The 13,282-nt window shown below is 53.5% G+C and overlaps 3 protein-coding genes across 3 annotated transcripts; all 3 read left to right on the forward strand.

Annotated features, from left to right (window-relative positions):
* Positions 1–370: 370 nt before the first annotated feature.
* Positions 371–1,679, forward strand: CABS01_09636 (alanine-glyoxylate aminotransferase; the record flags this gene model as incomplete). The annotated part of the gene is made up of 3 exons (XM_060542993.1): positions 371–459; positions 555–1,180; positions 1,237–1,679. The coding sequence occupies 3 exons, from the start codon at positions 371–373 to the stop codon at positions 1,677–1,679; spliced, it is 1,158 nt and encodes a 385-aa protein (XP_060400209.1).
* Positions 1,680–3,450: 1,771 nt separating this feature from the next.
* Positions 3,451–7,140, forward strand: CABS01_09637 (uncharacterized protein; the record flags this gene model as incomplete). The annotated part of the gene is made up of 9 exons (XM_060542994.1): positions 3,451–3,516; positions 3,591–3,620; positions 3,689–3,761; positions 3,820–3,891; positions 3,940–4,661; positions 4,712–5,480; positions 5,530–6,000; positions 6,053–6,851; positions 6,903–7,140. The coding sequence occupies 9 exons, from the start codon at positions 3,451–3,453 to the stop codon at positions 7,138–7,140; spliced, it is 3,240 nt and encodes a 1,079-aa protein (XP_060400210.1).
* Positions 7,141–8,746: 1,606 nt separating this feature from the next.
* CABS01_09638 (ATPase) lies at positions 8,747–11,206 on the forward strand (the record flags this gene model as incomplete). Its single annotated transcript, XM_060542995.1, has 2 exons — positions 8,747–9,061; positions 9,131–11,206. 2 exons carry the CDS (start codon positions 8,747–8,749, stop codon positions 11,204–11,206), a joined length of 2,391 nt encoding a protein of 796 aa, XP_060400211.1.
* Positions 11,207–13,282: the final 2,076 nt, after the last annotated feature.

The following is a 13,282-nucleotide window of genomic DNA, read 5'->3' on the forward strand; positions in this document are numbered from 1 at the left end:
GAGCCCTCACAACTCATTGTTCCTAGACCAATTACATCCTCCATCCGATAAAGACTATCGGCTTACCTCCCGAGGTGTGAATGACGCATAGGCGCACATGCACGTTCCCCTAAGGCGGCTCCAGCTCCCTCTCCGCACGTTGGCGAAGCAGGGGAGAATGCCCCTCCACAACCTTAGCAACCCCTCATCAGCTCGGGTATCGCTCATCTCGAGACACCTGCGACCATCGGAACCTGCGACGACTACATCAACGGTTGTAAGTCCACCCTTTTTTTAAATTCGATCTACCCCAGACTAAAACCCCTCCAATTGATAAATCCAACTTTCCTTCTCACACTCACACCATCCATAGGCACGACCAGTTTCCACAATGTCTTCTCAACCACCTCACTCGACCCTCCTCATCCCGGGGCCCATCGAATTCGACGATGCCGTCCTCCAGTCCATGAGCCACTACAGGTCTGAAGTCCTTCTCCCTCCGGCACACCCTCCGTCTCCACCGGATGCCCTCCCGGTATACCCAGAACACCATGCTGACCTACACCCGTCTCCAGTGAGAGCCATGTCGGTCCCGGTTTCGTAAACACCTTTGGCGAGACGCTGTCCATGCTGCGCCAGCTCTTCATCACCAAGGACCCCTCAGCGCAACCCTTTGTCATCTCTGGCTCCGGTACCCTCGGCTGGGACCTCGTTGCCGCCAACCTCGTCGAGGCCGGTGAGGACGTCCTTGTCCTCGCCACCGGCTACTTCAGCAATGGCTTCACGGACTGCTTCAAGACCTACGGCGCCAACGTCACCGAGCTGAGAGCCCCCGTCGGATCCCGCCCCCAGCTCCCCGAGATCGAGAAGGCCCTGTCCGAGAAGAAGTACAAGGTCCTGACCGTCACCCACGTCGATACGTCCACCGCCGTGCTGAGTGAGCTCAAGGAGTTGACCGCCTTGGTCAAGAAGGTCTCCCCCGAGACCCTCGTCATCGTCGACGGTGTCTGCAGTGTCGGCGTTGAGGAGATACAGTTTGACGAGTGGAAGCTCGATGGTGTCATTACCGCCAGTCAAAAGGCTATTGGCGTCCCTGCCGGTCTGTCGATTTCCATGTTCAGCGGTGCGGCCATGAAGGCGTTTGCCCAGCGCAAGACTCCCCCGGCGTCGTACTTTGCTTCGTTCAAGAACTGGACCCCTGGTAAGTATCGCGGCGCACAATCTGAGTGGGATCTCGATCGCTAATCAAGCCACAAGTTATGCAAAACTACGAGGCCAAGAAGCCCTCTTACTTTGCGACACCCTCGCCCCAACTGATTCACGCCCTGCACACCGGCCTCACCCAGATCCTCTCCAAGCCCCTGTCCGAGCGGTTCGCCAGGCACAAGGAGGTTTCCGACAAGGTCAAGAAGGCTGTCGCAGACCTTGGGCTGAAGCAGGTTGCCGCCAACCCCGACGACCAGGCCCACGGCATGACCGCCATCTACCTCCCCGACAGCGTCAAGGCGACCGACGTGCTGCCTAGCCTCGCCAAGAAGGGCATCATTTTCGCCGGCGGTATTCACAAGGAGATTCAGCCCAAGTACATCCGTTTCGGACACATGGGTGTCAGCGTGACAGACCCCAACCGCAAGGATATCGACAATGCGATCAAGGCTTTGCAGGACAGTTTGTTTGAAGTTGGCTACAAAAAGGAGTAGAGACAAGGGGTTTGGGTTGTATAGACTGGCTGAGCCCGAGCAATTATATGTTTATTAGATCTGGCATGGCTTCTTCTGAATAAAGTATGAGGAAGAAAGAAATGAAAGCTGAAACAGATTTGTAGAAAGTCGCAGTGATGGCCAGGGCAAGCGGCGCTTAATGTGATTAGTTGGCAAAAGTCTAAGTGTGATGGGCAACGGTTCGTTCTCCTGGGCTCATTGTAAACAGGGGTCCACAGGTCAGGCGCGCGTTATTGATATGTCAGCTACCTTGTGAAGTTGTTTGCCTGTCAGGCTACAATGAGGTTGGATCATTTTCCGCGGTGAACGAGTGAATAACATGGCCAATAAGTCAATAATTTGGTGTAATTTAGCATTGATTGCCCCTTCGTTCTTGTTAAATAGGGTATCTCATTAGTCTCAGGAAACCTTCTTGAATGTCCCATTAGTTTTTTTAGACTTTATACTTCCTCGATGTTTGGGGGAACATGAATGATGCGTCGCCAAGCTACATTTGTCGGACGCTTCGCCGTGTTATTCTCCGAAGTAAGGCGATACTGTATAAAGGTACTGTAGGGCAGGTGGGGGTGAGGAGTGGCTTTGTACCAGTACATTACTTGGACTCACTGACTGAGTGATGATGGGGATGATGGGTGGCCAGCTCGGAAGGAAATCTAAACCAACAAGAAGGGGCTGCCGAGTGGATAAAGAAAGGCCGATTCCATGCGCCACTGCAATTTCATACGCGCTTCGGCTGATGCAGATGAAGAGGAGGTGTAAGTAGCCGGCCGGGAAGGCAAGGTGAAGAGGAGGTTGCGGAAAGGTGAGCTGTCGGTGTGGACATGCCACCGATGACGCGCATCGGTGGTGCACTGTCAAAGTGGCAGTAGCTGTCACGCTGTCTGGTTGCTAGGTGAGGTTGACCTGACAGGGTTCAACGCGCCAGGTGAGCGCAGGTGGAAAAGAGGGGTGCTGTGCAGCAGCAACATCGACACCTCTTCTCTTAGTGCCTTTGGGAGTACTGAGCACCACGGTACACCTCTGCCTATCCGTACCTTCCGTGCCTACCTACCTATAGGTAGGTATCTCACCTTAGGTGACCGGAACTGTGTAAGGTCCAGTGCTTTAGGTAGAAAGGTACCTCGGGCGGAGATGGAAACATAAGTTTTCCACTGAAGAAACGAAAAGAGGTAAAGTGCAGGGCTGGTGCAGGCCCAAGCTTCGCAGCTGCCCTGTAGTAATTAGGCACGGTGACTTGTAAATTGGAGACCAAAAGGTCGGTAAAGAGCGTGAGGAAACACTGACCCGTAGGTGGACTGGTCGTTGCCGTGGGCGTGGGGAGGCACTGGGAGGTAAGGTATCGCTACCTGTGGCTGGTGGAGTTAGCGGGCGGCTGACAAAATTGATTGTCCCCCGCCATCCGCCTCTTTTGCTCTCTCGATAACCAACCTATCCTCGCCTTCACGCCAGGCAGACTTCCCTCACCTCCCACCTCTCTGCCGCTCTCCTTCTCTCTTCCAATTGCACAAATCTTCCTCGCGAACAACATACGAATTCGTCCTTCTTTGCTGCATCAGCCGTAGCGCTCGTATACCGATCCCCAAAAACCCCCCCGCGACCGCGCCATCGCTTTCGCCCCCGCCTGCCCTCCTCCTGACTTTGGGGAGAGTTGTGCCGCGACCAGATTCCCCCTCACTACCGTTGCTGCGTCTTGCGATCGAGATCGACCTGTCGTCCACCACACCCCGCCCCCCGTACCGCACCACCAGCGATGGCTATCACGATCCCGGAGCTGGACGAGATCGTCCGCTCCTTCTACGAGGGCCGTGGAGAACAGGTGCGCTGCAGTTTTCTGCCCCGGCTCCGTCTGAGATTTTTGGCCGAGGCTGACCGATGATTCTGTCAATATAGCAAAAGCAAGCGCAAGCAACGCTTAACCAGGTACGCGACCAACACCACCTCGTTCACATGGACCATGGCCTCAGTCTCTAACACGATTCCTGCTGCAGTTCAAGGAAGACCAAGATTCCTGGCTTCTTGTCGACAAGATCCTCGCCGAAGCGACCCACCCTCAAACAAAGTGTATGTTGGGCGCGAACCACCAAGACGACGGGGTGCAAAGCAGCTGACGATTCTTTAGTCTTGGGATTGCAGGTGCTTGATAATGTTATTATGACAAGATGGAAGGTTCTGCCTAGAGACCAGTGCCAAGGTTCGTGGGTTTGCCTCTACTTCCCATACTCTTACTGACAATGTTCAGGCATCCGCAACTTCGTCGTGCAGTTCATTATCCAGTGCTCGAGCTCCGAAGAGTCGATGAAGGAACAGAAGATCCTGTTGAACAAGCTCAACATCGTCCTCATCTCGATCCTGAAGCAAGAATGGCCTCACAACTGGCCCACGTTCATCAACGAGATTATCACGTCGTGCCACTCCAGTCTGTCCATTTGCGAGAACAACATGGTCATTCTGCGCCTGCTGTCCGAGGAGGTATTCGACTACTCCGCCGAGCAAATGACATCCACCAAGACCCGGAATCTGAAGACCACCATGTGCGCCGAGTTTTCTCAAATCTTCACCCTCTGCCAGGAGGTCCTGAACACCGCCGATCAGCCGAGCCTGGTCAAGGCCACCCTCGAGACATTATTGCGCTTCTGCAACTGGATTCCTCTCGGTTACATCTTCGAGACGCCGCTCATCGACACCTTGCGTACACGATTTTTGCCCGTTCCCGAGTTCCGCAACATCGCTCTGCAGTGTTTGACCGAGATTGGCGGTCTGCAAACTGGTGGGCCCGGCCAGCCTAATTCTTACGATGAGCAGCTGGTCAAGATGTTCACCGAGGTACTAACGACCATCGCCACCATCATTCCCATCACCCTCGACCTTAAGTCGACATACAGCCAAAGCAACTCCAGAGATCAGGGCTTCATTCAGAACTTGGCTCTTTTCCTGTGCAATTTCTTCGGCATGCACCTGAATGTGAGACGACGCTCTCTTGCTGCTGTCATCTTGATGCTAACAACTCGCAGCTCATTGAGAACTTGCCGAACCGGGACTTCCTTACTCACGGTCATTATTACCTAATTCGCGTATCCCAGATCAACGACCGCGAGATCTTCAAAATCTGTCTCGACTACTGGCTCAAGCTCGTCAACGAGCTCTACGATGAGATGCAGCAACTCCCCATGACTGAGCTTAACCCCTTGATGGGCATGGCCGGTGGCATGTCTGGAGGCGGCGCGCTGAACCCGTCGCTTCTCAACAACTACCCGCTTCGTAAACACAAGTACAACGAGGTCCTTTCCAACCTTCGCACCGTCATGATTGAGAAGATGGTCCGTCCTGAGGAGGTCCTCATTGTCGAGAACGATGAGGGAGAAATCGTCCGCGAGTTCGTCAAGGAGAGCGACACAGTCCAGCTTTACAAGACCATCCGAGAGTGCTTGGTGTACCTAACGCACTTGGACGTTGTGGACACTGAGAACATCATGACGGAGAAGCTCGCCCGGCAGGTCGATGGCAGCGAGTGGTCATGGCACAACTGCAACGTTCTTTGCTGGGCCATTGGTTCGATTTCCCTGGCCATGAACGAGGAGACTGAGAAGAGATTCCTGGTCACTGTCATTAAGGATCTTTTGGGCCTCACCGAGATGAAGCGTGGCAAGGACAACAAGGCCGTCGTCGCCTCCAACATCATGTACATTGTTGGACAATACCCCCGGTTTTTGAAGGCGCACTGGAAGTTCCTCAAGACTGTCGTCAATAAGCTCTTCGAGTTCATGCACGAGTCGCATGAGGGTACGTCTCACCGAATCCTGTCTATGAATCTAATGCTGACTCCTCGCAGGTGTCCAGGACATGGCTTGCGATACCTTCATCAAGATCGCGAGACAGTGCCGTCGCCACTTCGTTGCTCTGCAGCCCAGTGAGCAGGAGCCCTTCATTGAGGAGATTGTTCGCAACATGCACAAGATCACCTGCGATCTCTCGCCTCAGCAAGTGCACACTTTCTACGAGGCCTGCGGTTACATGGTGGCTGCCCAGGGCAACAAGCACCAGCAGGAGCGTCTACTCAGCGATTTGATGGCCATTCCGAACGCGGCGTGGGATGAGATTATCAAGCAGGCCCGGGTCAACCCCGTCATTCTTCAAGATGCCGAGACGATTAAGGTTATTGGCAACATCATGAAGACGAACGTCTCCGCTTGCACATCCATCGGCCCGTACTTTTACCCCCAGATTGGTCGCATCTTCCTCGATATGCTGCAGATGTACCGTGCTACCAGTGAACTGATTTCCGAGGCTGTCCAAAAGCAGGGTGAGTCTGCACATGCAACGAAGCAAATAGTATCGTGACTGACATTTCACAGGCGAGATTGCTACCAAGATGCCGCATGTCCGTGGACTGCGTACCATCAAGAAGGAGATTCTCAAGCTCGTTGAGACGTACGTTGAGAAGGCCGAGGATCTGCAATCTGTGCGCCAACAGATGGTTCCTCCCCTGCTTGAGTCCATCTTGATCGACTACAACCGCAACGTGCCGGGAGCCCGTGACGCCGAAGTCCTCAAGGCCATGTCTGCGATTATCACCAAGCTTTCCACTTTGATGGAGGACCAGGTCCCGAACATCATGGAGAACGTCTTCGAGTGCACTCTGGACATGATCAACAAGGACTTCTCTGAATTCCCTGAGCACCGTGTCGAGTTCTTCAACCTTCTTCGCGCGATCAACCTTCACTGCTTCCCGGCGCTGTTGAAGCTTGATAACCGCCAGTTCAAGTTCGTCATCGACTCGTGCTCATGGGCATTCAAGCACGATAACCGCGATGTGGAGGCTGCTGGACTTAACATGTGCTTGGAGCTCATCAACAACATTGCGGAGAAGACTGATGTGCAGACGGCCAACGCCTTCTTCCAGCAGTTCTTCATCACCATCCTGCAGGACGTCTTCTTCGTTCTCACTGATAACGACCACAAGGCCGGTTTCAAGACTCAGTCTATGGTTTTGATGAGGATGTTCTACTTTGTGGAGCCTGCCGATGGAAGCGCAGCCAAGATCCAGGGCCCGATTTACAGTCCCGACCAGGCGGCGGCTGGCACCTCCAACAAGGAGTTCCTCGCTAACTTCGTGGCTAACTTGCTTCGTGGTGCCTTCCCCAACCTGCAACCGTGAGTACCACCAAGAAAGTACGGCATGACGAATGCTAACATGATATCCAGCGCTCAAATCCAGACTTTTGTCGAGGGCCTGTTCACATTGAACACCCAGTACGACAAGTTCCGCCTCAACCTGCGTGACTTCCTCATCTCCCTGAAGGAGTTTGCTGGCGACAATGCGGAACTGTTCCAGGTCGAGAAGGAGCAGCAGGAGCGGGACGCCAAGGCGGCGGACCTCGAGCGCCGTGGCAAGGTTGGCGGTCTGCTGAAGCCCTCTGAGCTGGAGGATGACGAGTTGTGACTTGCTCAAGAGTTACGAACCGAGTATGCCCCGAAAAGGAACCTCGAGAGCGCAGACAATGCGACGAGAGTTTTCAAGGGACAGGATATTTTCGATGAGTGGGAGCTCTACGGGCTCTGACCAGAAGCCATGCGTCACGGACTAGAGCACGACTCGCCAATCCCTGGCTCTGCGGCCCACAACCGCCCGCTCATTCTGTAGTGATACCATGGATAGATGACATGACGATTGCAGGATAACCTTTCACCGCTTTGAGGCCCCCTGGCGCTGACACAGACGGGGCCGTTTTATTTCATTTCACTCATCTGGCAACGGAAAATGGTGAGGAGGGCGACTTGGTGCCTAGTCTTTTCCCTCTGGGAGAGGACTGTATCTTGAAACCTTCCCGTGAGGCGAGTGGAGGAAATGACGGACGGAGAAGGAGTAAATCAAAACAAAAGCTATACATGCGGCCAAGGCGAAAGACCCATCTTAGTGGTAGAAAGCTTGTTATGTAGGCAAATCAACAGATAGATAACACGTCTTTCGTGCATTCCGGACCTCAAATTGCTTCGTGATGCGCTCCTGAGTCAACGACTTTTGGTGGCGCTCAAGGAAATCGTTTTCTGGCAAAAATGCGGTAATGAAACCTCAGTCAGCAGCGCAGGCAATAGCGTTAGTCGCCATTTGATAGATGACATGTGCTGTGCCTGCGTTTCTGAAGCTTTTGAAACTTTGACAGTCACTAAACCACCAAAATCCTTTCCCGGCGTAATCCAATGCACTTCCGATTTTGGCAAAGAGATACCTGAGAGCATAGTCGATAGTCGTGATGGTGTAGTTCTGGCACGGACTCATAGCCCCTGAGGACGACTGGCGTTGATGACTTCAATCGTGGCTGAAAAGCTTGATGGTTACTCGCCTTTATTCTACCCCGGCCTTGGGTCCTCCCACTTCTTCTTCCAAACGCCACCGTCTTTGCTGCTGCACATAGTCGCCGCAAGATGTCGACACGCTTGCGAATCTCGATAGCATCAGTACGGATACTCGTTCGTGAGGCCGAATAGGCGCATGCAGTGCTGGGTGGGCACTTTATTATTTGAGGAAGTATGTTCTCGCACTTGTGACTCATTCCATTGAATTGATGATCACTTGGATAACAAGGTAATTGGAGGCATAAGAGCTGATCGGGTTTGATGGTGATATAAAGGCAGGTGGTTGACAGGATACTTTACCTCTCACTGCCTTGCCTCTATTCTTACCATTCCTGGATACTATGGCTACTATCACCTTTTTCTTGTACAAGAAATACAAGATAGATTGATCTCTCCATATCTTGGTCTTCAATCAGTACTGTTCAAGAGACGATGTTGAGAGACGATAATAAAGGTAGCGGTTATCATAACGAAGAAGATATTCAGAGAGGCCTTGGCCGAGTCCGCAGAAACGGCAATTATTTTGCGGGTCAACATACCATAACAACCAATCACAGTGCTCCATTCGCACATCCCACCCACCTCAATCTTTTTTTTTTCCTTGCCAGTCGCCTTCGACGCTGTGAGTGAGAGACTCACCCTTCTTCCAGTGAGTCTCTTCCAGTGAGTCTCATCAACTTTCACACCTCAACATGGCCCGCATCAGCCTCCGGTCCGGTCTCGACCGTGACGTATATCAGATTGTAAAAAAGCTGGAGGACGAGAGGGAAGGAGAGTGGCAGGCGAAGAAGAGCAAGGACAGGGACGGCGGCGCCAAGAGAAAGAGACCGCCACGGTTGACAGTAACGGCGATATACGAGTCGATTAAAAAGTCGAATTCAAGTCTGAGCCGACAAAAGAGGAAACCACTGGAGGACGCGATTGAGAGGGTTCTGGATTTCCGCAAGGAAGAAGAGGCCGAATCTGAGGACAGCGACGACTTGTTGGAGCAGGCTGAAGAATACAAAGTGAGTTTTACCTTCCGTCTCCTTCACATGGCGTTCCCTTTTTTTCTGACGCCACCTCCCTTTTCATAGCCGGAAGATCGATTTCTTCTCAACAGACAAATGACGAAGCACTGGAACGTCGCTCCGGCGGTGCCCACTGCCCAGGGGTCAGACGGCAAAAGCACCAAGAAACGCCGCATCTCACCTGAGCCCGAGGCTGCCAACGGCAATGGCAACAGTAACGGCACCGGCACCGGTAATGTCAGCGACGCCTCAGCCATTGTCTCCAAGTCGTCAAAGTCCAAGACGGGCGACGCTTCAGAGACCGCTCAGGCGGCCGTCACGAAGAAGGCGCTCAAGGCGGCCAAGTACGGCCCCGAGCAGATCCCTCCGGGTTCGGTCGTTCTCGGCGGCGTGCGTGGCATCATCGAGGAGCTGCAGCGGTACGTCTTTGCGCGCGCGCGGAAGCCGGAGGATTTCGCATGCTTTGGAGAGCAGCCGATGGGAATCCTCATCTCAGGACCCCCGGGCACGGGCAAGCAGTCCCTCGTGCGGTCGCTTTCTTGGAGGACGAGGACGCCTGTCATCTCTATCGGGCGATACCTTAGCGAGACGCGGTCGCCTGAGAAAGTGAGCAAGATTTTCACCGACGTGCTGGACGAGGCGAAGAAGATTGCGCCGTGCGTCGTCCTGTTCGACCATCTGGACGAGTACATGGTCAAGTCGGGCAACAGCCACAGCGAGTTCGACCATGAGGTCATTTCACAGCTCAAGCTCGGTCTCCGGCGCTTGCGGGACTGGGAGCGTGAGGGGCAACGGGTGGTGATCGTGGGCACGACGAGTAAGCTCGAGCTCGTCGACCCGACGCTGCGGAGACCAGACTACTTTGCGCAGACCATCACGGTCAAGGTGCCCAACACGGACGCCCGAGAAGAGATATTCAAGGCCCTGACAAGAGAGCTCGATATACCCTCCGAAGTCGACTTCCAGGCCCTCGCCGTCCGCACGCACGGCTTCGTCGGCGACGATATCCGCGCCGTGATCCAGGTCGCCAACCGCAAGGCTAGCGACCGCTTCATGGATGTAGAAGAGGCGCGCGCCAGGAACACCATCCAGGCCGAGAGAATGGATACGGAGAGCTCCTTCTCGCACGCGGATAACGCCGCCCGCGACCTCGACGACGCCTGCCTGTGGTACGACTATATCGAGCACCCATCCTACACGACCCCGACACGCGTCCACGTTGGCCAGCAGGACTTTGTCGACGCCATCGCCGAGCACACCCCTTACATGCGCCGCGAAGGCTTCAGCTCCATCCCCAGCACCTCCTGGTCCGAAGTCGGCGCCCTGCACTCCGTCCGCGCCGCCTTCCAGGTCTCCATTGTCCGACGCATCAAGGAACCCCTACTCTTCCAGAAATTCGGCAAGCAGCGGCCCGCGGGTGTGCTCCTCTTCGGCCCTCCCGGCTGCGGCAAGACGCTCGTCGCGAAGGCCGTCGCCAACGACGCGCAGGCGAGCTTCATCCTCATCAAGGGCCCCGAGCTGCTCAACAAGTACGTGGGCGAGTCGGAGCGCGCGATCCGCGAGCTGTTCACGAGGGCGAAATCCTGCGCGCCGTGCATCCTCTTCTTTGACGAGATGGATTCGCTCGTGCCCAAGCGGGAGAACACCACCACCGAGGCGGGCGCCCGCGTCGTCAACGCGCTGCTTGCGGAGCTCGACGGCGCCGGGGATAGGGGTGAGGTCTATGTTATCGGCACGAGTAACCGGCCCGACATGATTGACCCGGCCATCCTGCGCCCCGGACGTCTTGACAAGCTGCTGTTTGTGGATTTGCCTACCGAGGACGAGCGCGTCGATATCTTGAGGACGATTGTGCGCAACGGCATCGGTGGAGGAGTGCAGCCAGAAGGCCGGGGTGACGGTGATAACGACGTCATGGACGTTGAGGCGATTGCGCGGGATAAGCGGTGTGCCGGTTTCAGCGGTGCGGATCTGTACGGCTTGTACAAGAATGCGCTGGACGAATGTGTTTTGCGGTACGAGGGCGGAGAGCCGGCGTTGATCAAGAGTGATTGGGAGGCTGCGCTGAGCAAGACGAAGCCGAGTGTGCCGAACCCGGAGACGTATAGGAGGCTGGCGAATAAGTTGCATCATCAGACGTGAGGAAGGGCAAGGATGGGTCTAGAGGTGGACTGTTAGACGAAGAAAAGTTGACTGATAGAGAAAAGTTGAGTTTGTCTTTTCATTGCTGCATTTGTTATCTGGGGGGTTCTGGTGTCTTTTAGAGAGCAATTGGGCTCATATCATGGGTTCTCAATAAGAAAAGCAGCAGACATTGAACATAGCTTGAGTCAGAGAAGGAGCCAATACCATCACCAGAGGCGATGAAAACACCAGGGCCGGACCCAGCACCCTACTCACCCGCGCTTCTCCTACCCAAAAAAAAAAAAAAAAAAAAAAAAACAACTAGATACGCCAATAAAAAAAGATGCCACAAGATCCATACTAAGCCAGCGACCCCTTTACAATAAGAACTGAGTTTGACGACAAAAATGAGCTGTCTGTGGCATTATGTAGGACCACCAATTTTTATGAGCACAAACGTACTCGAACTTGCAACCCTTGCGGGACCCATTACGCTTTTTGCTATTCCATCACTAGGTCATAGACACATCAGACGTTGCTCATACCCTTCCTCGAAATTTTCTCGCCTATGGAGCTCTAGGGTTGGCGGGGAAGGCGTGATGGTAGATGTGCCTGCTTCTTCTGTCTGGGAAGGCTGCTGGTCGGCACTTGCCCTCTGAATACGATCAAACGTTGTGGGACTGAGAGTGAGTCAATATGAATTCAGTCTCTACCTACTCAACGTCTTGAATACCTTTACATGAGGTAAAGTAAGTTAATTCTTTACCGGCTGATTTTAGCTAGTGGCCGAAGGCTCGGTCGATATACTTTCATGAAGTAGTTATGGAGTAATTATTTGGGTTTGTATGGCTAACTGGGATAGCCGGCAGGTGTGGTTATCGTGAACAGTACCTAGGTAGAGATTGGGGTCAAATCAAAAAAAGTCAACAAACAATGGACCGATCGAAGGATCGAACATGGACCCCGAAATAAACCGGAAACTTCACGGTTCAACCGGGGCCTCTACAGCTCAGGACCCCTCGACCATACGGCCCATTGCTTGTTGGTGATATCTAGAGATGATTCACTTCTCACAAGGGGCGGGAGCGGCCAATGAGGAAAGCCTCAGGCACAGGTTTCTGCCTCTCTACCAGGCAGGATGCAAGATGGGCTGCAGGAAGCGGTCTGTATAATCTAGGTAGGTTTTGATCCAGTGGCCTACAGTGTTAGAAAGCCGATGTTGGAAACGTTCTTCAGGACTTAAGGGGTGTGCGAAATAAAGACGATTTTGACGATAGCTTCAATTGCACGTCGTTGTTTGGTCACCCATCGGCCAGATGTTCTATGGGATTTTCAGTACATATAAAATTGCATTTACTCTCCTTTCTCTCCCGACTCCAAGTCGTCAACGATGGTCTACACGGGGCAGACGGACGTACTAGGGATTCCAAGATTGGGCAGACATGCACACCACATTCAGACGTACAGACCTTCTGGGAATTACTTAGCAAACCAAATGTTTCCAAGCACGAGGAAGTGATTTTGATCACATCTTGGCCTGTTCTTATTGTGTGTTAACACATCATCTCGGACTTGCCATCTGGTTGCAAGACTACTCGTAGAATAGGTAGCTGTAGCAAGAACCAGGGGTTGAGCGCACGTTCAGTGTCAATCGCATCCCCAACACTTACCATTTACCTCATCTCAGACCTCGCTCTTTAAAGGTTCAACTGGACAATAAGATGATAATTCAACGCAAGAATCGGGGAAAGTCCTCCTGCGGACGACGACGATCGTGTGATTGGGTCCAGACTCACTGACCACTGAGAGTGGAGAAGTGACAGTCGTCGACACCGGTCGGGGGCATGCAGAAGATTATACTTTTTCTGATGCTTGCAGAACGACTGCTTGAGCCGCAACGACCTTCAAAAACCGCTATTTTGGAACAATTGACCGACCTTTTCCCGTTGCATCCCGTAACACGTTCCTGACATTCATGATTCGGTGACAAGACGGGACCTATGACGAGGTGCCAGGATGACAACACAGAGCGAGCCATCTGACTGGCTGAAGGGGACAGAGTGGCCGCACTACTGCACTACCTGAGTAAGCAGG

This window comes from Colletotrichum abscissum, assembly GCF_030869225.1.
Source record: "Colletotrichum abscissum strain IMI 504890 chromosome Unknown Scaffold_23.1, whole genome shotgun sequence".
Lineage (NCBI taxonomy): Eukaryota > Fungi > Ascomycota > Sordariomycetes > Glomerellales > Glomerellaceae > Colletotrichum > Colletotrichum abscissum.